Raw genomic sequence first — 27,558 nt, 5'->3', positions numbered from 1 at the left:
AGAATGCTTCAAAAATAAACTTATAAAAGAACATATAAATATGGAGTACTTTTATTACACTGTCTGCTATTTTCATTAAAACTTACTGGAATTTCACAAGACTCTCCCTCAGCTTCGCCTATTTTTACATTTCCAAAATGGAGAATTCCGGAGAGGATCTGGAAAAGCATCATCTGATGTCGCTCCCCAACGCCTGTGCAATCACGAAAAATATAACATGTTTCTTACTTACAATATTAGAATGACCAGTCATCACAAACTTCACAGAGCTGACTCATCATTGATGGGAAACCATCAATGTAAGGCTTAACGAGTGCTAACCAGCCTAAATTTTTCAGCGAGATATTGCTTCCCATTTGACAGATTCATATTCATTTCTCATCATTTACATTAAAGAATAAAGGCTTTACGATTGTATTATTCAAATTCTTCTTTAAATGTTCATTTATATACTTGACTTAGTTACAACAGAACTAAAGATGTCAAAATGTCATTACTTTTTTTACCTTGAACACCATTCATATGAACTTTAAAACTCCAAGAATTTTTAAAACTTATTGTGATAATAACCTTTGACATTATTAAATCATCATATTAAATAAAGAGATAAAGAATGAAATCACAAAGTTAGGTTGTCACAAAATAAGTTGGGATTTTCAACATTCTGTATTGAATACACACATAGTTATCTGCCCTCGATGGTAGGTACAGATAGTTATGTGATGTTTTTACAACAATATAATACATTTAAATGAAGGAGTTGTTGGAGGGGTCCAATGTCCTGAAGGTGTTGGATGGTGAATATTCCGTGGAGGAATCCAAGGTGGATACAAGTATTATAATATTTATAAGATAAAACATTTTTGCTCACAAAATAATGATATCATAATCGATACCTACCAACAAGGGAGATAACTATGAAATATGCAAAGACGGAATACAGTACACCTGTACTACAAACCTAGCAGTGACAAGGCCTCCATCGTATGAACAAGGTTTTCTGAATCGTCCACTCCCTGGATCTCTGGCGCCTGGCCACAACTTGTGTAGAAAAAATCATCTGGGCTCACTGAAATCAATGACGTAAATATTGAACATAAGCTATAGGCTCACTGAAATCAATGTTGTAAATATTGTACATAAGCTATAGGCTCACTGAAATCAATGTTGTAAATATTGAATATAAGTTATGGGCTCACTGAAATCAATGTCGTAAATATTGTACATAAGCTATAGGCTCACTGAAATCAATGTCGTAAATATTGAAGATAAGTTATGGGCTCACTGAAATCAATGTCCTAAATATTGAATATAAATTATAGTCAAACATCAAAATTGAATTTGTACCTAATTTATATGGTCATCTAATCTAGTAGAAAGCACTTCATGTATTTTTACAGGGCATGTTTGAAACTAGTAAAATAATTTATTTGTTTGTTTGATTGATTAACGTCCTATTAACAGCCATGGTCATATAAGGATGGCCTCCCATATATGCTGTGTGTTGTGTGTGTGTAGTGTGTGGTGTGTGCTTTGGAGACTGCAGTATATTCGTGTTGTGTTTTCTTGTATAAAGAGACTGTTGTCCTTTTAATAGTGCTTTATCACTGAAGCATGCCGCCTAAGACACCAAGAACCACACTTTACATGGTCACAATTATAGTCATAAAGACTTTAACTGATCAGAGACAGTAAATTTCCTTACTCAGCTGGAACTTTTTAAACTCAGGTCTGTTAGCCGCCGCACACAGCTGGTAGAATATATGATAGTTACGTTCTTCTGCTGCTTGGAATACCACCCTGTAAAATACAACAGAATACTGATGTCAGCTGAAAATGGCTTTTACATAGAGTATATCTCGTTAAAGAAAGGAATTAGGTGGAGTATTTTTTCAGATAATATATGTTAGTTTCTATTTTTAACACATGTATATTTTGTTTTAAAAGATAATTTTTACTCTAAAGTCTATTTGTTTATCCATGTCAACAAAATTATTCTATCCGCAACCTCAATTTTGTAATTTCATGCTTAGGGAACTTTCATGGCAATTTAATTCCAGATATTAACTAATTTAGCACAACATGTGAAAGTGTAATATATAAGTAAGTTCATGTAATTGATATCTAAAACATTTGACCTCCATTAGAATGGACCATTCAGCTGTACAATTAAACCATAACTCAATATGATTGGTATAACGAGAAAATCTACGGTAGTTAATTTGATAGATTAAGTACTCTTAGTGATAAAGTAATAAAAGTTAAAAAGACTATACGGTATATGTAAGCTTATTACCTAAACGTAACACTCAGATAAGTCAAATTCTTTCCTATGGTCTATTTGTACATCAGACTCTTATTTCATTTCTGAACCATGACCCTTGAACCTTAACCTTTAACCTGACCTTGACTTCTCGAGTAAGTATGTCCTCATATGGGCGCCGACGATTTCATGCTGCTTGTTGAAGGAGATTTCCAGATACTTCCCGAATCTACTGCTGTTGTCATTCCTTGTGGTTTTAGCGTTACCGATAGCCTGTAGAACAAAGATGAAATCAATTAAATTTAACAAATTATACAGTAAAACATGATTTATGAATTTTTGAGGACCAACAAAATCACTTATTATATGTTCAGTTTGTTATACACATACATTATAGAATATTATCAGAACCCTGACGAGGACTGAAAATTACTTAATTAGTTCATTTTTATCAATTTTGTTTTGTTTTGAAAAATTGAAGCCAGACCCACATCTAAGAATCTAAGACATGACAAATCATGTCCATTGATATATCATCTACAGTCAAACCTGGCTATAAAAATCATCTATTTTAAAGAGAACAAGAAATATGGTCTCTATAGTCATGTGGTCTTTATACACAGGTCAACTTATCTTGATATTGACCATTTGGAACTCTTACATAGTGATCTTATTAAACAGGTGGTCTTAATACAGAGGTGGTCGCTAAGGCAGCTAGGTTTGTAGTTTTGAAGATCATGTTATTTCACAGCCTTACCTTGTGACCAAGAATTTTTGCCATCATTATAGTTAGCGATTGACCTTAATAACTTTCGCTAAAATTTTTTGACATAGTCAGTTATTTAATAAGTTTGTTTTGAGATAATCGAGGCCAGGACTTTTCTTGTCTAAAATGACAATTCAAATTTCTGTATTTTAGAAATATCTATAACATGGATATTTTTATAGAGCTTACCTCCATGATAGGGTTAGAAGCTAGTACTCTCTGTTCCACCATCGTCTCGGCCTGCGAGCCCCCAACGGTGGCAAAATATCTCATGGCATATTTCGCCGAGACAGTTTTTCCAGCACCAGACTCTCCAGACACAATAATGGACTCGTTCCGGTCAAATCTATAACAAAGTATTATCACAACATTATAAATCCATTTCAATTATTATACAATGTTTGATTTATATTAATTTCAATTTCATTTGGTTTCATACTAATTACTTTACATCAAGTTAGCTTTATACATTTTGAAATAAATTCTATGTCCAAAATTGCCCTATCAGATGTTATTTTTCATGACTATGTGACTTTGTTTCATTTTATATTTACTGAATTATAACTATTACTTTATTTGACCTTGAACATTATCTACATGGACTTGAAAACTTCATAATTTTTGAGCTTAGGACTAACCTTGATAGTAGAATTTGATACTTCAACGTAACAATAATTCTTAATCCTTGACCTCTTTTAGCAATCTATTGACCTCATTCTGCCTCTGAACTAAATGCAAACTTCTGTCCTGGACCTCTGAAATGACCTAATGGCCTTCAGTCCTTGACCTTTACACTGACCTTGACATATGTTTATAAGCTTCCTCGGCGACAGCGAAGATGTGGGGGTCCATAGCACCCATATCCTGGCCGCTGTAAGCCTGGATGATGTCATTACTGTAGATATTGACTTCCTCATAGGGATTAATGGCCACCAAAACAATACCTACACAATGACGAAAATAATTATCACATTAATCAATCTTATTCAAGTCTGTTGCATTTGAAATTTTACCTACCAATATAACCTTTTTTTTACCAGAGGATTCAAAATACTTCACATACGATTCACTTCTGTAATATCAATTAACTCATTCACCCCTGAAGACACATTAAGACTCATCTTAATCAAAGACTAGATCAGTCCATTATGAAATTTCAGGGGTGAATGATATGAGTAAAAGTATTCAAGGATGTGATTTCTTGACCTTGTTAAAATTTCTGCTAGTTGAGTTTTGTGATAAAAATACCCAAATGTGTTCAATTAATGAAGTTATTCTCATACAAAAGTTTTTTTAGTTCTTGCAGACAGTGAATTTCTCATTTTATAATCAGATCCTCTCTATAGACTTACCACAATATGTGTAGATAATATTCCGCTCAGCAAATCGGACCTGCAGGTTATACAGCACTACAACAGAAAAGGAAATTCTTTTAAAAAACATCTCAAAATCTTTTACAAAATATAGAAATAACTCTTAGGTTAATATATGTGCTGAATGATCAATTTTGCTATGCAACCACAACCAAAATAAACAGTTACTGGAAAAATTTTAAGTTACAATGAAATTCATGTAAGGAAAATGTTATTTTAAGAATACATTTTTCATATTGACACAAGGATACAATTTTGTCAATCATTCTGGGATATTTTATGTAATAATCTTATGAAATTCAGAGTATGATTCAGTAGAACTTGTAATATTTTCAAGAAAATTTTTAGCAAATTATAATGACAATCCAAAATGATAAATTTCAATGATTGAGTTATGATCATTAAGGATTGTGTGTATTTTAATTACCTTCCGGTTCGTTTAAGTAGCTGAGAGACGTTAAGTCGTTTTCTCCTATCAGGATGTCAGGGTTACGTAGATGTGGTAAGTTGGTTTTATCTTTCACTGCTAACTCAGACTCCTGTTAAAAAAGAGAAAATATTTTGAAATATCTTAACATTGTTATACCATAAAATCAGTCTGGTTATGACTCTGCAAATCATACATCTATTACTGATACATCATTATTGATGTTAGGTTATTTACGGTATTTTTGACTCTAACACTAGTAGCTGCCCACACTACAGGGGGACCCCTATAATCATTATTGATATTAGGTTATTTACGGAATTTTTGTCTCTAACACCAGTAGCTGTCCACACTACAGGGGACCTGTATAATCACTATTGATATTAGGTTATTTACGGTATTTTTGACTCTAACACTAGTAGCTACCCACACTACAGGGGACCTTATAATCACTATTAATATTAGGTTATTTACGGTATTTTTGACTCTAACACTAGTAGCTGCCCACACTACAGGGGACCTTATAATCACTATTAATATTAGGTTATTTACGGTATTTTTGACACTCTAACACTAGTAGCTGCCCACACTACAGGGGACCCCTATAATCACTATTGATATTAGGTTATTTACGGTATTTTTGACTCTAACACTAGTAGCTGCCCACACTACAGGGGACCTCTATAATCACTATTGATATTAGGTTATTTACGGTATTTTTGACTCTAACACTAGTAGCTGCCCACACTACAGGGGACCTCTATAATCACTATTGATATTAGGTTATTTACGGTATTTTTGACTCTAACACTAGTAGCTGCCCACACTACAGGGGGACCCCTATAATCACTATTGATATTAGGTTATTTACGGTATTTTTGACACTAACACTAGTAGCTGCCCACACTACAGGGGACCTCTATAATCACTAGTGACAGATCTCAAGCTTCCTGTCCCCGACAACACATGTAGTCATGCGGCCTTACATGTCCAGCTCTCACTTTTTCTCATTAAACTCACTCACTTCTATAACAACATATGAACTGATAAAGCAGTAATGATTTGGAACTATTTCCTCCAGGACATGTACAGCCTTTTACTGCTTCATAGTAACTCTTTCTCCTAAAATTTTCAATTCCTCATACATCAAATTCAAACAGATTGAATTGATATAAAAGAAAAATAGAGCTAAAAATCAATAAGATTATTATAAAATAAATCTTTTAAAGCATATTTACCTTGAAACCTGAAAAATTCTAATTCTAGATATCAAAATTGAAGTTTGAATTTTTTAAATAAAACACAACAACTCTTTAGTAATAGATCAGGACATTTTGACAAGGTGCACAGTGATTTGCTGCACTTGAAATGATAACATCACTGTTTTCAAATATTATTGTTGATAACAAATTATGAACTCATTCACGCAATGCAAATGAATGAAATAAAAACTTTTTGTTATATCATTACTAACACTTTTTTTCAGTAAAAACCTGAGAAAACCTAAGATTTTTTACTGCGCATATAGGGTGCTAATGTCAAACCCTTAGGGACCAACTGTTCCTCAGTTAAGTGTAAACAACATTAGAGAGAAATGTACGTCAGGAAATTGACATCACGTCAGCATAGAATGCGGATCTTCGCATTACAAATGTCATTTATAGACGACAGGGCTTATACTAGTTTTGGTTCTCATAAGGTGTATCAAACTGACATCTCAAGCTACAAAATATCTTTCTTATAAATACAAGTTCAGAATACTAATTATAATTAGCACAACAAATGTTTATATATGAAAATGATGATGTTTTTAAGCTGTAACATTTTTGTTGATTATTCAAATCTTATTTCATACCAAGCGTAACAAACATTTATCATACATATTTTCTAAATTCATATTAATTATTTTATAATTATTTCTTGAACATAATGTCCTCACATGTACAATACTATATTAAGATGTCTCTATTTTTTGTATACAGCTTAAAATTACTAAAACATTTCACATCATCATGAGGAAATGAAAAATAAACACATCTGATGATGGAATATGATGTTGGTTGTACATTGTATTATAATTTTGTGGAAGGGGTCTAGAGAATATACATGTTTAAATCTATGAAAAATCTCTTGCAAAGTTTTTCTTCAATAAATCATTAAGAAAGATTTCTAGAATTAATAAAACCTTTGACATAGATTGATAATTGAATTAGTTACAATAATGCTGGTCCTGTTAAGCCCCCCTTAGTTTTCAATTTTTTTAAACCACCCTGGGCACCTACTGGGTTGAATACGGTATTATAAGACATCCATGAATTATTATAAATACATGGTGCACTATATCATCCTGCGTGGTTGGTGACCCCACTTACCATCCCCATAATGTTTATTTTATTAGATATAAGCCAGCATTCCTTTTACCTGTAGATGATTATTATACTGATGCACATAAATATCTCCTACCTGTTAACGAGGTTTTTATTACCTGTACAGGTAAATTATGATGTCTACATTATCTGCCTTTATAGCTACAGAACTGACCATCACATATGCTTAGTGGACTGACCAGTAAATGGCCATTATATTTAGTATCTACACAAATAAACATATACATATATTTAGTAAAGACAGCATGATGACATTCCTCAGTTTCTATAATTTCCACATACGTCCAGTAGCTTAAAGATAAGTAGACACATCAGTATCATTTTCCATAATTTAGAATCAAATAAAGAGTTCATAATTTTGATCATAAACCTAACAGGAAAAGATCTTGAGAAGTTTGAAACTCAAAACTCTCAAAAGTAGGCAAAATAGCTTTACTAATTGAATTATTGCATTTGACAAATAAATATGGCCTTTCACTGCAGTTCATAATAATCAATCTGTATCCTCAGTTCATCATCATAATCAATCTTTATCCTCAGTTCATCAATAATCAATCTTTATCCTCAGTTCATCAATAATCAATCTTTATCCTCAGTTCATCAATAATCAATCTTTATCCTCAGTTCATCAATAATCAATCTTTATCCTCAGTTCATCAATAATCAATCTTTATCCTCAGTTCATCAATAATCAATCTTTATCCTCAGTTCATCAATAATCATCTTTCATTCATTCATATCATCTATTCATCAATAATCAATCAATCTTTATCCTCAGTTCATCAATAATCAATCTTTATCCTCAGTTCATCAATAATCAATCTTTATCCTCAGTTCATCAATAATCAATCTTTATCCTCAGTTCATCAATAATCAATCTTTATCCTCAGTTCATCAATAATCAATCTTTATCCTCAGTTCATCAATAATCAATCTTTATCCTCAGTTCATCATATCAATCTTTATCCTCAGTTCATCAATAATCAATCTTTATCCTCAGTTCATCAATAATCAATCTTTATCCTCAGTTCATCAATAATCAATCTTTATCCTCAGTTCATCAATAATCAATCTTTATCCTCAGTTCATCAATAATCAATCTTTATCCTCAGTTCATCAATAATCAATCTTTATCCTCAGTTCATCAATAATCAATCTTTATCCTCAGTTCATCAATAATCAATCTTTATCCTCAGTTCATCAATAATCAATCTTTATCCTCAGTTCATCAATAATCAATCTTTATCCTCAGTTCATCAATAATCAATCTTTATCCTCAGTTCATCAATAATCAATCTTTATCCTCAGTTCATCAATAATCAATCTTTATCCTCAGGTCATCGATAATCGACCTATCCGAGGTCATTGATAATAAAAAGAGTAATGTCTGATTCTAGAGTTTCAAACTAGGGGGAGATTATCTAGTATCACATACAATTCAGCTAAGATTTTTTTTAACAAATTCATGCATTATAGTTCTTGGCTGTGCAAACTGACAGTACACTTTGATGTCCTGTCAACAACTTGCATTAAGCTAGATCAATTATCTGATAGAAGGCTGGAAGCTTAATATTCTTTGGGAACTCCGGCTACTTGACCTGTCAACCAAATATTTTGTTCCAAATATACTATCTGGTTTTAATCATATATTTGACATCAAATATATATCTAAACCTCTATGCTGGGAGTGCATTCCTATATTATATAAAACTTCAATATATTGACAACTCTAGATCTAAAACATTTCAATTTATAGAATATTTCACCAAAGAAATAAAAAGTTCTCTTATTCATATGCTGATGACAACTTCATCAATCTCACACAATGAATTATAAAATAAATCATATTACCAGTGAATATTTCTTTTAAGAAAGGAGATAATTTGAATAAAGATATATATCTGATAAATTTTATAGGTACAGTATTAACTGAAGGCTAAAATATATGTGTAGGCAAACCTGTTTTAATGGCTAGAGTTAAAAGTATTTGGTGGTATAAATTAGACAGAATACACGTTGAGCCGAAAACTTAATATGAAAATGTCATAACAGCAAAGAGACAGGTATACATAGGTATGTTGTTAGTTTACATAAAGTTCAATGAAACTGAAGGTTGAATAAAAGTTCAATTAAATACTTTCGTTATTGAAAGTAAGAGTTTGTAAAGAGAATGTGGCTGTCATACATAAATCATCAAAGTATGGTGTATTGAAGCTTAAACATACCAACTTAGATTAGTTTCACAGTATTTGTTTCTTTTCATGACATTATTTTGTCTCGAACTACAAGCTTTTAATAAATCCATCCACAACCCCTGGTGTTTATTTAATTTTTGTCATAAATAAGGATTTTTCAGCAAAATTCCCAACTTTCATACAATATATCACTTTCAATCTTTCTCAAAAACTTTGGAATTATATATATTATATTCATTACAAAATTGAATTCATTGTGACTGTACATCAAGGGAACAGGCCAGGAGTGGTTTAAATCCATAGCAGATCACTATAGTAAATCACTGGATGTTAGTTCAACTCATTTCCCCCTAAAAATTCATAATGGAGTGTTCCTGTCTTTGAATTAGAATAGTTCAAATGTATCTTTAGTAGTGAAAGCGATAAGTAACACTATATTTAGCTGTCAGAATGTATGTGCAAGATACTGTGGTGGGTTATTTAATTTTAACCGATTACATGACAAAGAATATGTTACTATTGTCTGATTAGAGTATATAAACACTGAAAACACTTTTAAATACATTTTTTAATGTACATGATATAGTGAATAATCTATAACCCCAAGACATTTTTTATTTAACAAATCTATCACATTAATACCTATATAGGACTGAATGACGAATAAAGCTAGATGTAGCAGAATTCTCATACTTTAACAATTTAAGCCTGCATATTATTACTTAGGGGCTACTAACGAGAAATAGCACATGAACCTCAAACATAACCATAACATATGTGATGGTTTATTTATTGGCTGAGAAATGGACTGGTCTGAGATGTCATGGTTGTTTACATCCAGTATGAAGTTTACCAAGCCAGCCATCAGCCATCACAGTCTGGAGATCTTAACATCAAATATTAATATAAAAGAATAATGTCTTAAAATGAGTTTTATACCATATTTGCCGTAATTAGTGCCCCTTCTCTTATAAGCACCTCTCCCCTTTTTCTGAAGAAGAGTTGAAGCTGTATAAATGCTATAATCCTATGGAAATAACCCTGTTTTACAACATATGATGCCTCTTACATCAGCATTGTATCCCATTTTACATTTGCGAGTCTTTTACATGTGAATCACGACATTGGTTCACTAATAAGCGTCTCCATTTGTCAATTATTTAAGTGCTCTTGGCAATAATTACGGCGAATACAGCAGTACTATTCATAAGTTTTCAGAGGAAATAGTCAGTATATATCTGGCACCTTCATGCAATAATCACATTAATACTTATACAGGACTGAGTGATGAATAAAGCCAGATGCAGCAGAATATCTACACTTTAATGACATTTAGGCCTCGTCAGCTAAAATAATTGAGCCAAAATCCTGATCAATGAGAGGCTTGAATAGAACATGTTGTTTTCATATATAGTTTGGGTGATGTCTGCAGTAAAACCAGTAGTTAATTCTCTGCACTTTCTTCCAATTGATTTCCCCACTGAAGCACAACCCTAATGTATACGATAGCCTTATACTGCAACTCTTAGTGGCAGATTTCCATTAGCAGTCGCATGTTATAGTGCTATAACACCATTTGTATGACACCATCAACAAAGTGGAGATATTCTGGGATAGAAAGAAGGAAATGCAGGGTCCACTTGTAAACTTTCTCCCCTAAAAATATGTTTGAATCCTTCTAATTGTTAGCCATGAAGAGTTCATTGTGATATTTTAGGGTTGAATGATATGATCACGTGTTAAGGATTCCCTTCAACTGATACAAATTGCTTTTTATTTTGATGGCCAGGATTTAATCATGTAAGTCCTTAAAAGGGAAAATGGGAGGAAACCAGAGTGCCCCGAGAAAAAACCATTCAATCCCTGACATAATTTTCACATCTGTGCTGCTGGTCAAACCCAACTGGCTATGTGATAGTCAGGTGGCTTTCACCACTACATCACCCAACCATCATTTAGGTGACTTACAGAAATTTTAATAGGGATCTAAAAGGCCGAGGTATTCAATGAAAAATCACCAACTTAAGGCCCGGAATACCAGCTGGCAATCGTGCATGCCCCATGTACGTGGCATCCAAAATCCGAGGTAGAGGTGTTATAGAGCTAATGGTAATTAATACCTTATGTAAATCTGTAACATTCAATCCATTAAGGGCTTTGCACTCCAAAAAAATGAAGTAATAAAACTCAGAAACGAATTCGGACTTGCTTTTCATATAATATTCTACAAAGTAAGCCATAAATCAATTTGTAAAAGAAATTGGTAAGAAAACCAACACAGCTTTCATATTTTTAGTCTGCATTTTAATTCAAAGAAATTGAAATTGAAGCCTAAAATAGGGGAGGCACGTTTATAAGGATGGGGACGCTTATTGGGTCGAATACAGTATTTATAACCACATGCACTCAGACACCGCACCCCCATCCAGAACAATTAGGCTTTATAAATGTGATAACCATATTTGATATAGCACAATTAATATATTAATCAGTTTGTTTATCTGCTTTCAGGGAAACACCCATCTATAATTTAATACATCATATCTTATGTCCCTTAAAATTACCTAGTAGTCTTATGATATTTTCAGCATGAGTGAACTTCATTGTATGTTTTGTCACCTCGATACAGGTACTTATAATCTTAATTATGTAATGATATAAACTGCATCATAATATATGTTATATGTGCATCCATTCATCAATGTGTCAAAACTGCATCAAATGATTGCATAGGTATTCATATTTAATTACAAACTATATGATTTGGAAAAGTTTTATATGCTGAAAATTGATGTACAGAACAGGTCTGTTAGGAGAGAATTACACTTTGTAAAATTTACATCATTATAATGTTTAATTTCTGCATGTTTAATTTCTCTATACACCCTTATACTTAAGTAATAGCCCCATACACATTTAGAATTTGAATGCAAAGTAAAGATTTATACCTGGTATACATGATTTGATTATACTTTTAGACTTATTTGTTAACAGAAACAACATGTTTGTAAAACTTTTCCATACGAAAAAATCACATCAGGAAGTGACATAAGTTAAAGTTGGACGGGACAGTACAGTACATGCATTTTATTGAAGGAGATACAAACATTTTGAAGAACCATTTAAATATTACAGACAGAATGCATGCAGACATGTATGTAACATACAAGACAAGGCTGAGAAGATTAAACACTTCTTTGACATATTATTCGCCCACATCCTTTAAATCAATTTGTATCCCTGTGAGGCCCTCGTCCTATGCACAGGTGTATATACTGTGATCCCAGGTAGATAACGAGTTATCAGGTGTGTACCTGACACCTTTAATCAGCTATCTACCAGATACACAATTCTATTTCCTCGTTAATGTCTCCGTCGATTAATACATGGTCTTTTGTTTCTTTCTCCAGAATATTAATAAGTAAGCTCTAGTGTTATGTGAGATGAAAGCATGTATACATGTCTCTTCCATATATAAACATCTTTATACTAGTACATATATTACGAAAATCATATCATTAATCCTTTGTAATGATCAATATCCTATTGTTTTACAAAGTAAATAACACGAGGCCCATTAGACCTATATCCCTCACCTATTCCAGGCCCAGAACAGCTACCAACTTGAAGACAAAAGATTAAACTTCATCTATTCATTCCTACAGAAGGATTTTAAAGAATTTGATTTGTTTTTCATATTTGGCCCCAACCCTTGGGCCCCTGGATGACCTGACCAACCACTTAAGGAAGTTTCAGACCAAATTAGAACCTCATTCCTACAAAGAACCACCAGTCTGTGGAGTACCTAGAAACTGCCACAGATGAGTTCGAACTTATGACCCAGAGGTGGAGGACTTGTGGTAATATGTAGGGACATGCATCTTTAATTACCCACTTGGCCCGTACGTCCCCAATTACAATCCCTAGACCAGTAGATTGTTAGGTAAATCAAGCCATCAACATTCTTTCAATGTTATATCTAACACCATTACACAGGGAGTGGACATGTTTATAATTGTAAGGCGTTTTACTGTTACCTTATCTTGAAACTCTGAGATTGTATTCAGGAAGAGACAAGGTTTGTTTATGTTTTGTCTTTGGTCGCCCTGTATTGAACCTTCACAATCAAGGATATCTATATATAAGTACACCAGTTTTTATGGTAGAGGCAAACTCATGTCAGAGTTCCCAGAGTAACAAGAAGCCCATGAGCCTTAACAGTCATCTGACTATTGGCACAATACAATACCTCAAAGAATACAGTTCTGACACACAATTAAGGCAATACAAAGAATTCTTTAAACAAAAGAAGTTCAGGTTCTGGTATATTTGATGAATTAGACATTGGATGAATGTCAAGGTCATTCATTTTAATAAACATGGTATCCCTTGATGCCAACATGCTACAATGTCCAATATCATGTATCTAGGCCTCTTATATTAATCAATTAGTTATACACAAGAAGTTGTCCAAAGATTTTAGTCTATTTGACCCCGGTGACCTTGAATGAAGGTGACGTTGGATGGTGGGACTAATCGACATAAATTGTACTTTACCCTACGTCGTTTTGGGGATCTTGAAAACCCCAGTATTTGAGGCAAGTGAAAACTGTTTAACGTGTTTACAGTTACATACGGTATACTGTATAAACTTATTCAAAGTGAGTTGTATTGATAATCAATCCTGTAATTCTTAAACAAATGTGTTTTATTATTAGAATGGCGCCTTAATTTATACCAAGGTTTGTCAAGTTCAACCCTCCCAAAGGATGAACAGTGTATGAACATTCTGTTAAAGATTTTTTGTGGATACACTCATTGTAATAAAGCTTGGTATGACTTCATTCAATCTCCCCTAAAGACACATTTAGACTGATCTAAATCAAAGACTAGACCAGTCCATTATGAAATTTCAGGGAGTAAATGAGTTAAGAAGCTAGCACCAGTTAACTCTGAATCCCATCAATGTTTGTATCGCCCATAAATAACACTATAGAAGGTCAAACATTTTAATCAAAAAGTCTCATTTGTGTATGCATGAAGTTGAATAACGTCTTCACAAACTCTAACAGCCAGACATTTGAACTAGAATCAACTCAGCGTTTGTAGGGGTCAATAAGAAAACAGTGAGAAAAGGATACATCAAGCATTGATGAGACAAGGACTAAACAAACAGCATATCAAATCAATTAATTTGGACTGAGCTCAATTTCCACAACAGATCTATTGATTCTAAACCTGGTGGTGTTACTATATCAGTATACAACCAAATTGTAGACTTCTTTAGACAGAGCTCCTATAACATCCTTTACTATGGCCAGAATCCATTGAATAAATTCAGAAGAAGACAAAATGTAGCGCCAAGCCAGGGTTTGAACCCAGAACCTCTGAATACTAGAATCGGTTATGCATATACTCTGCCATGCTGAACTAATATTTACCTGGTTGCCAATGCAATGATTTAAACCTGATTCATTCTCAATTTATATTATCTAGCTTAACCTCCCCCCTCCATCAACCTCTGCCTTTTCTTTATGTTTAGATATTTTTCAACACACAAATGTATGACTTTGCTTCAAGCTTGCCAACTTGTCTTGAAAACATCAATATTCCTCCTGTATTATCAGCCCCAGAAGACAATAATGTTGGCCACAGTGCCAATGATAAAGTACTGATAGTCAGAAACAGATATCGTACATAAACATTCATCTTTATTAAAGACACAAATATTTCCCTTACAACACATGTTTTATCTTATTCATAAATAGGATTACTGTGTTACCTTTTTGCTATCAATTTGATCACCCCTTCAAACACTATTGAACCCCCCAAATCTTAGACATGAACAGTTCATTATTCAAAAGCAGGGGTGAATTTAATTTCATTTCAGTAATACGTTACCATAACTTTAGTATGCAAATACGCTACCTACACCCATCTTTGTAGCCCCAACAAACATAAGATTTGAGAATCCCGTCTCCCTACCGTACCTCATCTCGTACTCGACGAGAGTAACATAGAGTGGTCTCCCTTCCTCTTTCCTTTATGGCGCTACACAGCTCGGACGGCAATTGCATTGTGTCTATTTCGTTTCGCTGTTAGGTCCATTTATTTGACGTTTTAGTCAAATTTTTTCACACATTCAGTTGTGTGTTTACCCATCTGCCCTGTGTTGTTTTCTTTTTGTACTGTCATTCGTTTTTTGTGCCTTTTTCGGCCGTTTTTTGACTGTTCCACGTGCTTGCCGGTGTTCCGTGCGATCCGTCATTACTGGTGACGTCTCGCTGTTTCCGGTTTGTTTACGTTTGTTTTTGTTCGGTTTTTCGTCGCTGAGGCTTCGTTGCCGTTGTTATTAGGTAAGATTTGTGTCACCTAACACTGTTTTTTACGGGTTTAGCGTGTGTTGCTTATATTTTACGTTTTTGACGTAATTTTCTTACCTTGTTTACGTAATTGTCGTTGTAATGCCTGGTATGTCCCGCTCGGGTCAGCGTCAGGGGTCTGCTCATGGGTGTTCCCATTTCTATGAGGAACGGGATCCACATGATGCATGTCCCCTATGTCGCCCTTGTCATGAGTCCTCTCCTTGTGAACTTTGTCCAGTTGGAGAGGCTCTTGGCCAGGCCGGCATTACACCAAGGCGATCTTCGTCCTCCCGTAAGAGGGATTCGTCCTCATCTTACGGGAGGAGAAGGAAGCAGGCTTCTAGTTTTGTTTCTGTTCCTGTCTCGGTAGTTCCTGTCTCTACAGGTTCTTCTCGAGATCAGGGGGTGGTCCCTCCTGTCCAGGATGTTCCTGGAGTAGGGGAGGGGCAGCCTGACCCTGACGTTTCTCGGTCTAGGGTCGAATTGGCTGGGAATGCTCGTAAGCTTCCATGCTTGCCTTCGGGTAGGGACTACCAGCCGCCGGTCTCTGACGTTGTCAGCGGCTCCGGCATTCCAGGTGGTGTTGCTGTTGGGGGCGGTCTTGATGCCGGACCTATTCGTCCGAGTTTGGGTTCAGGGACTACAGACTTCCTTTCTGGTTTGTCCGTTTCCACTGGGATTAGTGATGCGCAGCTCTCTAATCCCGGCATCAATTCTGGTCCAACTTTCCCTCCCGTCCAGTTACCTGGTCCCGGTCCTATTAGGTCCGCTCCTGAGTGTGCTGGCTCGGTTTTCCCAGGGGGTCATCCTCAGGGTCCTGGGTTTGTTGGTCAGGTGTCCGATTTTCGGCCTCCTTTTCCCCCTGGCTTAGGGTATACGGGTGCCTGCGGGCAACCATCCTTGGGCCCCCCAAACCAGCCTGCGGATGGTTTTGGGTTTCAGCAGCATCCCGGCAGTTATGGGCCTAGCCCATACATGTCCGGGTTTCCACTTGGAGGGAGTGGTGGTCCAACCTCGTCCTTTGGTCAGGTTGGCCAGCCCCAGTCTCAGGCAGGCCAGTTTGGCCAGTTCTGGGGTCACTCCCAACCCACGGGACCTTTTCCGTATTTTCAGGGATACGGTTTTAACCCCATGGCTATTCCTTCTTGGAACCCTTGGGGTTTGGTCTCTCCCTCGCGGAGACCTGTCAGCGGTTCGGTTGCTCCCCCCCAACCTACTGCTGCTTCGGTGCCGGTCCTAGAAAGGTTCGCCGGACCTTTAGGACTTCTGCTTCTCGTGCAGTCCCGTTTGTCTCCGAGTCCAAGGGTCGAGCTTCGACCGTTAGGTCGAAGCCCTCAGCTTCTGTGGTTAGGAGTTCGGCTCCTAAACGCCACTTGTTGGAGCCTGCTCAGGAGAGTTTTCCTGAGTCTGTCTCTTTTGCTGGCCCTTTTCTCCCCGTTGGGACCTCGGGTCCAGGCAACGAGGAGGATATGGACTGTGAGGTCGTGGGTTCGGCAGAGGATGATGATGTTGTTCATCTCTCCCCTGGCTGCTCCGATATTGACCAATCTGGTTTGTCGGATGCAGATCCTCAGGTTGAAGATTTCCAGGAGGAGGGTGACCTCGAGGCTGCTGAGGTGGATGCCCAGCAGGTTTTGTCTGGGATGCGGGCCCTTAGGGCCGATGTATCTCGGATTCTCGGGGCGGAGGTTTGCCCACCACCTTCCGCATCATCCATCCCGGAGTCCACCACCCTTTTGGGTTCTTTGGTGGCTCCACGGGCATCTGCTCAGTCAGATCGCTCACTGCCAGAAGGCACTATTGTGTCTTCAGCTCTGGCCACTGCCCAGTCTCGAGTTATGGAGAAGAATTCTTCTTCATCTCGCACGCCTGGGTTTGCCGGGTTGCAGCTCAGTGTTGGTGATTTATCAGAGGTTCAGGCCTCTGATTATGCCATTCACGATGGACTGCTGTCCTCTCAGCCAGCTAAGCTGGAGTCTAGAGAATTGGCAGCTTGGCCCGGCAAGTCAGTGGACCAGGTGGTGTTCGGCTCCAAGGAGCACCACAAGATGGAGAGGCTGCTGCGCCTTTCCATTCAAATTCTGTCTTATATAGACTTTCTGACGGTTAGTCTATATAGGGTATCCGATGTGCCTGAGAGTCGGATATCTGAGACAGAGCAGGCCGACATTCAGGACAGAGTTACCTCTGCCCTGAACAGGGCATTGAGAGCCTTGGCGTCTTTACAGGTGTCATTGCTCGCCAATGTCTTGTTGGCTAGGCGTTTTTCTGTGTTGAAAAACCGCCCGGTCGAAGAACCTTACCGGTCCCGATTGTTGACTGCCCCCTTCTCTGGGTCCACTCTTTTTGGAGGGACTCTTCCTTCTGTTCAGAAGGATTTGAAGGAGGACTCGGTCGCTTCTGCCCTTCTTTTGAAGAGATTGCAGACCGTGAAGGCCAGTACCTCGCAGGGGTCCGTGCCTCCCAAGAAGAAGGCTAGAACTTCAGCTCCTCAGTCTACTGCACAGCCGAAGTCGAAGCCTTACTTCAAGGGCAACAAGGGGAAGGGTAAGAAGGGCAAGAACCCTCCTGGGGGTAAGAAGAAGAGTTCCTGACTCTTTTTCCCCCTCCTTGGCCATTCCAGACGAGGGGTCTGTTCTGGAGGACTCCGCTCCTCCAGTTTTAGATTCCGGTCCTTCTCCCGCAGGATTCAGTTTCGGGTTAGGAAGCGATTCTCCCGCCTGGGAGGGTCTCGATCTTCCTCGTCCCGATCTTCCTGTAGGAGGTCGTCTGTCCTTCTTCCTCCCAGAGTGGAAGGAAATCACAGAGGACACATGGGCCTTGTCTGTGGTCAAGGAGGGGTTGGGCATTCCCCTCTTGCGGGATCCGCCCTTGGCATCAAGACCTATCTTCTTCCCTCCTCCGGGGGATCCAGAAAAGGCACTTGCCATCCAGGAGGAAGTAAGGACCATGCTTTTAAAGGGCGCGGTCGAGGAGGTGCCTATGGTGGAATGCACTCCAGGCTTTTATTCCAGAATGTTTCTGGTTCGGAAAAAGTCCGGAGCTTGGCGTCCCATCATAGATCTAAGTGCCTTCAGCAGGCACGTAGATTCTCCTCACTTCAAGATGGAGACTCCACGGAGCATCATAGCTTCGGTGAGAGAGGGGATGTGGGCTACTTCAGTAGATCTGAAGGATGCCTACTTCCACATTCCCATCAAGAAGTCGGCACGGAAATTCCTCCGTTTCACTTGCAACGGGAAGGTTTTTTCAGTTCCGGGCCATGCCTTTCGGGCTCACGACAGCTCCTTTGGTTTTCACCAAGCTGCTGCAGGTTGTCGTGGGGTTTCTGCACTCCAGGGGAATAGATGTTCACATCTATTTCGACGATTCCCTCATGCTCCACCTAGTGCGGGAATCTTTGGTGCAGAACACCCGTCTGGTCCTGAAACTTTTGCTCAAAGTCGGCTTCATTCCTTCCAGAGAGAAGTCCGAGGTCTCCCCTTCTCGAGACTTTGTCTTCCTGGGAAACCGTTTCAACACGGTTCAGGGCATTGCCCTTCCACCTTTGGAGAAGTTCGAGAAGGCCAGAGATCTTGCTCTGACCTTCATCAGTTGGTCACACGTCCAGGTGCGTTGGTTTCTCAGTTTTCTGGGTTATCTCAACTCCCTGGCAGATGTAGTCCCCCTTGGGAGACTTCACATCAGACCTCTCCAGATGTTTCTCCTCGCGAACTGGGTTCCTGCCAGCAGGGAATGGGAGGCTTGGCTTCCTCTCAACCAGTCCGTGAAGGAGTTTGCACGGTGGTGGACTCTCAAAGACAATGTTCTACAGGGGGTTCCGTTGTCCAAGCCAGCTCCCACCATGACCTTGTTCACGGACGCGTCCATGACAGGTTGGGGGGCTTACCTCGATGGCCATTGCCGGTCGGGGGAATGGTCTGGGGATCAGCTCTCCGAGCACATCAATGTGCTGGAGATGAGGGCTGTTCTGTTGGCTTTGCAGGCTTTTCGAAAGATTCTGCATTCCAAGGTGGTTTGTGTGGCTACGGACAACTCTACAGTTGTCGCGTATCTGGAGAGACAGGGGGGGACAAGGTCCCACGTCCTTTGTGCCCTCGCTATCCGTGTTCTTCTTCTCTGTCAGGAAATGCAGTTGACTATTCTAGTCAAGCATCTTCCAGGCAGGTTGAATGTTCTGGCGGATACTCTCTCCAGGCGCCGCCAGCCGGTTCTGACAGAATGGCAACTAAATCCCTCGATCTTCGAGGGCATTTGTCAGGTGTGGGACAGGCCTCATATAGACCTTTTCCGCCACTTCCCTGAACAATCAGCTGCCAACCTTTGTCTCTCCGGTGCCAGACCAATTGGCTTGGGCTGTGGACGCGCTATCTCTGGATTGGGAGGGGATGCAGGCTTATGCATTCCCTCCATTCAACCTGGTGGGCAGGGTTCTACAGAAGTTTCGGACGCATCATTGCTCCCTCCTTCTGATAGCGCCCCTGTGGCCGAGACAACCATGGTTTCCGGAGCTATTGTCGTTTCTGGTGGATGTTCCTCTGGTTCTTCCACTCAGATCCAATCTCCTGCGCCAGCCTCGGTCACGGACGATGCATTCACGTCCCGAGATCCTCCACCTTCACGCGTGGAAGCTATCTCAGGAGGCCTCGCTCAGGCAGGCTTTTCTTCGGACGTGTCAGCCCGCATCGCCCGATCAATTAGGTCTTCCTCTTCTGCCGTCTACCAGTCACGCTGGAAGATCTTCTGTGATTGGTGTATCGGCAGGAAGATTGATCCGATCAAGGCTTCTGTCCAGCTGATTGCAGATTTCCTTCTCTATTTATTTAGGGAACGGAATCTCGCCTCTGGTACTATTGCGGGATACCGCACGGCTATTGCCAGTGTACTGTCTTTTCATGATAGGCGAGAGGTAGGTTCTTCCACCTCGTTGTCTGCTTTGATTAGGGGCTTCAGTCTGGACAGGCCTAGGGTACGGCAGTTAGCTCCACAGTGGAACCTAGCTCTTGTGTTAGAGTCACTGAAGGGGGCTCCTTATGAGCCTTTGGGGTCTGTCTCCCTAAAGTTTTTAACTTTTAAGACTGTCTTCCTGCTTGCCCTTGCCTCAGGCCGTAGGAGGAGTGATATCCATGCTTTGTCTGTTCACTCTTCGTGCCTTCGTTGGGCCAGAGATAGCTCTGCCGTTACCCTTCTCACTGATCCTGCCTTTTTGGCAAAGAATCAGGTTCCTGGTTTTTCGCCCGATCCCATTAGGATTCCTTCCTTGACAGTCTCTGTTGAGTCTTGAGGAGAATGATCAGTTGCTGTGCCCCTGTCGAGCACTTAGGTTTTACCTTGATAAAACTAGGGGGGGGGCGAGGTACTCGATCTCGTCTATTCTTGCCCATTAAACAGGGTCAGCAGGATATCTCCTCCCAATCCATTTCCAGATGGATATGTCAGGTGATCAAGATTGCTTATGAGCTATCTAATGATCTATCTCGGGCGAAATGTAAGGTGAGGGCTCATGAGGTTAGAGCCCTTGCAGCTTCTTTGGCTCTCCTAAATGGGTCCTCATTCCAGGACATCATGTCTGCTGCCTTTTGGCGTGGTCAGTCTACTTTCACTGACTTTTACCTCCGGTCCCTGTCCTCTCATTCTGAGGGACTGTTTTCCTTGGGTCCAGTTGTGGCGGCTCAGTCTGTGACTGTTCCTCCGCCCTAGACATGGTATTTATTTTTGGTTTTAACTGTATGCGGGCAGGCATCACGATGGTACTCCTCTTTTCTCTGGGAGGTATTCCATTTTTTTATCCCTTTCCTTCGGGGGGTTCCTGGAACCCCTTTTTATTCTCCCTACTGGGGCTTGTCTCCTGGATTTGACGTTTGATTGGGCTGCCTGGCTTCGGACTCTCCACTACGGTAAGACGAATTCGCATACTAAAGTTATGGTAACGTATTACTGAAATGAAATTGAGGTTTTTCAATGTAAAACCAATTTTCATGATGTAATACTTACCATAACTTTATGGAGTCCCACCCTTCTGTTTCCTCCCCTTTCCTCCTCAGCCATTTTGCCCCTGTGGCTCCATAAAGGGTTTTTGAGGAAGGGAGACCACTCTATGTTACTCTCGTCGAGTACGAGATGAGGTACGGTAGGGAGACGGGATTCTCAAATCTTATGTTTGTTGGGGCTACAAAGATGGGTGTAGGTAGCGTATTTGCATACTAAAGTTATGGTAAGTATTACATCATGAAAATTGGTTTTACATTGAAAAACCTCAAATTTAGACTGTATATCAAATTATTAACAGAATTTTCAGCTCCTAATTGTACCAAATTATTTTGCGCTGGACTATTCTGTATTTGCAGGTATTGATTGTAATGTCATGTTTGCAACCACAAAGCTCACAAAATTGAACAATATGTCACACAATCAATTATCTACCATCAGGGGCAGATAACTCTATGATATATAAAGACGGAATATTACTCCTCCAGAGGATTAAATTGGAAAAGAGCAAGAACATCAAAACATTATCCAGGTTAAATAATTAATAAGAATTGTAAATACATGGAAAATATTCGAATTTCAACTATAGACAACAAATATTGATAATGTGATGTTCTTTTCTAACTGATTATAAAAGCTCTAATTATATTGTATTGTATGCATGCGCAACTTAGACAGTTCTTTAGTAATATCCAAATATCTCAAAAGGTGTAAGAAGAAGGCACAGGAAACACATGCATTTATACTGAATAGTCATCACATGCATTTAAGTAATAATAGAAATTTGGGTTAAACTAAAAAATAATTCTAACAAGAGGCCCATGGCCCCGGGCCTTAACGGTCTCCTGACTATTGGCATAATACGTACAACATAGTCGTTTAAAGATTTTAGCCTATTTGACCTCTGTTACCTTGAATGAAGGTCAAGGTCATTCATTTGAACAAATTTGGTAGCCCTTCATTCCAGCATGTCATTGGCCCAATATCAGGTCTCTAGGTCTCTTAGTTATTCACAAGAAGTCGTTAAAAGATTTTAGCCTATTTGACCCCTTGACCTTGAATGAAGGTCAAGGTCATTTATTTGAACAAACTTGGTAGCCCTTCATCCCAGCATGCCGCAGGCCCAATATGAGTACCCTGGGCTTTTTGGTTCTTGAGAAGAAGATGTTTAAAGATTTTAGTCTTTTTGACCCCTGTGACCTTGAATGAAGATCAAGGTCATTCATTTGAACAAATTTGGTAGCCCTTCATCCCAGCATGCCACAGGCCCAATATCAGGTTTCAAGGCCTCTTAGGTATTCAATTCATCCCAGCATACCGCAAGCCCAATAGGAGTACCCTGGGCCTTTTGGTTCTTGAGAAGAAGTCGTTTAAAAGATTTTAGCCTTTTTGACCCCTATGACCTAGCCTATCATTCATTTGAACAAACTTGGTAGCCCTTCATCCCAGCATGCTACAGGCCAAATATCAGTACCCTGGGCCTTTCGGTTATAGAGAAGAAGTCGTTTGAATGAAAAGTTTACATATGGCAGAATACGCACGAAGACGGATGATGCATGATGACAATAGGTAATCCTGACCCTTTGGGTCAGATGACCTAAAAAATAACTGATTTCTCAATTATACTTGAAAAATAAACTTTAGAAGGAACTGAAAATGTAGCATGAAACTAATTGCTATCTACATATATACATTGTAACTACAGAAAATATATATGTACATGTTTATATACATATTAACAGCATCAACTACAAATGAATTAAGGAATAGATAACATGACACAGAAAATAACTGGATATTGAACATATCTATCATAATATAATAAGTACACTAATAATATATACATAGGGACATATGGCCATGCCACTCACTTTGTATATACCAGTACCCTGGAGACAAAAGAAGTTTTGAAGAAGAATTTATGGTTGATATGATACAATTGTATGTAATACAATCAATGATGTATAATCAAATAATTGAAATTAAACTCTGCAATGATTTCAAAAGTTTGCCAATTCTAAATTGACTTAATTATTTTCAAATATGATTTTTGATGAAAAAGTTTGTTTTCTTTTATGGATAAAATATCATACCGGTACTACAATGTATGTGTTAAATCAATGGACATTTTAATTTGCAATTGTAACAAAAGGAGATATTAGGGACAGTAAGCCCTATAAAAACAACTTCAGAAAATCTCAGTTAACATGAGATAAAGAAACATCGGACTGTATGAGGGGCGTTCAGTAAATATTAGACTGCCAAAGATAATAGAAATCACGTACGTGCATATATCATGTACCTGTGCACTTACATATTTATTCATACTAGTAATTTGACCATTAACATATTGGCTTGACCAAAATATCTATATCATATTTTTGTTACAACTTAACAACCAAGAATTCCAAGCCTACTTCATCCAACAAAAATGTGATAATTCCTTATATGGTATACATAATTGTCAATTAATAACCCCTCATATGGTATAATTATATATATATTGGTAAAGTACTAGCTCCTTTTATGGTCACAGCTAGATCACCTATATCTTTACACCTACCTCTCCATCCTCATACTGGATCTTGACCGACTTCTGTCCGGTATAATTCTCAAGAAGTTCCGCGGCCCGCCATACAATTTCCGGGTCAGGTATCCACACCCGGGCCCCCTACAAAACAGAATAAAATAGTTTATCCTTTAAGGGTTTTGTTGTGTTTATTCAATTGTTTACCTAAAAATAATCACTTTTTACCGATTTCCTGTTGTCCTGTTTAATTTTGTTTTGTGTCCTCTTCAAAGCATTAAGCGGTCTTATGGGGACGCATCAGGTTTAAATATAGAAGGTGACGAAAAGCAAGAAAAAAATAACCAACACACTACAGATATGTACACTACAGACATGTACACGTCATGATCGATTGTGCTTCATCAGATTTTGAACTAGCAACCAAGAGATCGAGGGCTGGCCTATATGGTTATAAGGATCTGTTTTATTTTAGACCAATTAAAGGTCATTTTAGGATATAAGCCAGCTGGTTTAGTTGGTCAGACGAAAACCAGAGTACCCGTAAAAAAAACCACAGTCTTTTATGATCTGTACAAGACAATTCTTTGTGCTCCCCATATATAAGAGTTTAGAACAGAGACCACACTTGTTGTCGATAGGCTGGGTCAGTGATATGCATGGTAATATGCTGGAATGCCTTATACCCAGCGATGCAAGGCATTAACTAGCGATACTGATAAATATAAAATGTCTCACTCTGGACATTCTATGTACACCCAATGGACCATGGTCTGATCTTTCCTGGTCATGAATGGTGAAAAAGTTGAAACGTTTATTAAACCGAAATCTCTCTGAGTTTGAGTAATTACATAAGTTTAAAGAATTCTCACTGAAATGCCAATTCTAGCTATACTAGCTGTATATAGAATTTGGTTAAAAGAAATTACCATTTTTCATTTGATGACATCATCAATAACATGCAATTTTATATTGTCTATGCATTATATATATCCTTGTATAATTAGCAGTATTTGTATTTATGTTGTCTCCATATCTTATTTAGCATAGAAAATTTTTTTTCGCTGTGAGTTAATTCAGAGGGACTCCATTTTATTGGAGTAGACCATGGACCCCGTTTAGGAAACAACACCCTCATCATTGCAGACCAAATGAAAACTCCTCTGAAACCATGAATAGTCTTGATATATATATACTGCATGATCTTCAACTGGATATACAGGTACATTTATAGTGTAATCTAGATTTTATATTCAAATTCAGAAAAAAAAAGAAATTTTAACTTCATCAAAAATTAATACCAAAGAACTATAGTGCAGATCACCTACCTTGGTATACAAAACATCTATATCCTGTTTTTTCAAAAAAGTTTGAAAAAGAAACCGTCTGTATATATCTCCCAGCTGGTTTGCTTTGTATTTAGCCATTACGATTCACAATATCGGCGATACTTCAGTAAAATCACTCTTTGTCATAATATCCATTCCGTGTTAATTGTCCAGTAATTTTGGATTGTTGTAGCTTAATTCTTAAAGGTTATTGCAATTTTCCGATAGAAAATTAAACGCTCCTGTGGTAATTTTCCTATTTATGTTGGCCGTTATATCATATAATTATTGTGAACTTTCCCGCATGGTATAAGTTATCGTATCAATGTAAATCTATCCTGTGACAAAATGCAACAAACACCACAAGTTCACAGAAATATACAGTGTATATACTCGCAATTGCAATACATTGCAAAACTTCTGCAAGCAAACAACACCATCTGATGATTTTGAGAATTTGCCAGGATTTTTCAGAAAGAAATCCGATATCATCACATATTTGAAATTGCCATTATGAAATATATTTGAATTTTTTAAGAAATCACATGGCTTTTTGTAATAGATATATTTTAGTATGTCAAACTCCCCCGGAAAGTGAAATGGATGTGACCGTTGGTGGAAATTACAGATGTAAGTGACAGTGATACTTTGTTACAAACACTCAGATGATGATGATCGCATGGACGTTATAAATGAGGGCTACGTATGTACCAACCTAACCTTAGACTACCAGCATGGACCAAAATGTCACAGATTATAACGGATGGGATCACAAGTATTGGAACTTGTAATGCTTAACCCAGTATAGTAATGATAAGTATTCTGGATTTAATTTTCTCCTCAACATATTAAACTGTTGTATAATTACATATGTCTAATTGATAAAGAGACTTCAGACCTTGATATGACGTTGAAAAAATTCAAAAAATTATTGATCTATTAATATTAATATTGAGTAAATTGTTTGATTGGTTTTGATATTTTTCAAAACAATCTGTGACTTTTGAAATTTCATATAGCAACATACATTACTAATTACAACTGTACAATTAGATATAATTGTAACTAATTAAGTCCGAAAATTTGATTATCACGTATTGGTCGCCTTCAAAATTCCATTTAACATTGAAATCTACAGCCAACGAACAAGTGTATATTTATAATTAAAGTTAATTGCTTTTTTTTGTTTTCTGCTGTATTTCAAGATCTTCTTAAGCAAGACGTTATACTTATATCTTTATAATCAAAAGACTTAATTAGTAAATGTACATATGCAAATATAATGTTGAGGAAATTGAAATCCATATGTTTGATGATCATCTATGGTGAACAGGCATGTTAAAATATGACAGCAAAATTTTGTTCCTTTTGGTTTTGGATAAAAGTATACAATGTACGTTAACTTTAACCCTCTAATTAGTCAATTTGAAATGCTATTCTTTTTTATTTATTTTTTTTTTCTTTAAGTTGAATCAATTTCTTCTTTAACCCAGTTGGACTACACATATTCTATTATAGGGGAGGCAGGGTGATATAGATTTCACCCTGTGAACCATTAAGGCACATGACTTTAGAATGACCGTGTGACACCATTACACAGGCATCATGTGAACGTTTTAAACATTTTTTTACCTGCCAGGGTATTCATGATAAAAGCTTCCAGTGATTATACTCCACAATGACCTGTCATCTGTTAGACACTTACTTTAATAAAAGTGTTACACATTCTTGAAATTTAAGGGGCAATATAAAGGGGAAGTATTTTTGATAAAATCTGTTTAAGATTTAATTCCTTGAAGTTGCATTAGGGTTACACATACAGCATATATACTGATTATTGATTTGAAATGCATTGATCTGCTACTATCTCCTGAAAAACAACAGAAATGTGTTTAAGGGGTAACATAGTAATTAATACATAGATCTCTTATCAGCCAGA

General features: G+C 37.7%; 1 protein-coding gene across 1 annotated transcript in view; it reads right to left on the bottom strand.

Moving 5' to 3' along the window:
• The window catches only part of LOC138305689 (unconventional myosin-Va-like), a 110,499-nt gene that overhangs the window by 79,206 nt on the left and 3,735 nt on the right, over positions 1-27,558 (bottom strand). The window contains 9 exon segments of the mRNA XM_069245979.1: positions 87-193; positions 962-1,069; positions 1,706-1,800; positions 2,406-2,536; positions 3,219-3,375; positions 3,829-3,973; positions 4,382-4,438; positions 4,830-4,941; positions 24,328-24,435. Coding sequence (XP_069102080.1) covers positions 87-193; positions 962-1,069; positions 1,706-1,800; positions 2,406-2,536; positions 3,219-3,375; positions 3,829-3,973; positions 4,382-4,438; positions 4,830-4,941; positions 24,328-24,435 — 1,020 coding nt within the window.

The sequence above is a fragment of the Argopecten irradians genome, chromosome 13 (genome assembly GCF_041381155.1).
Source record: "Argopecten irradians isolate NY chromosome 13, Ai_NY, whole genome shotgun sequence".
NCBI classification, from domain to species: Eukaryota; Metazoa; Mollusca; class Bivalvia; order Pectinida; family Pectinidae; genus Argopecten; species Argopecten irradians.
This window is presented reverse-complemented; position numbering and strand designations above follow the sequence as displayed.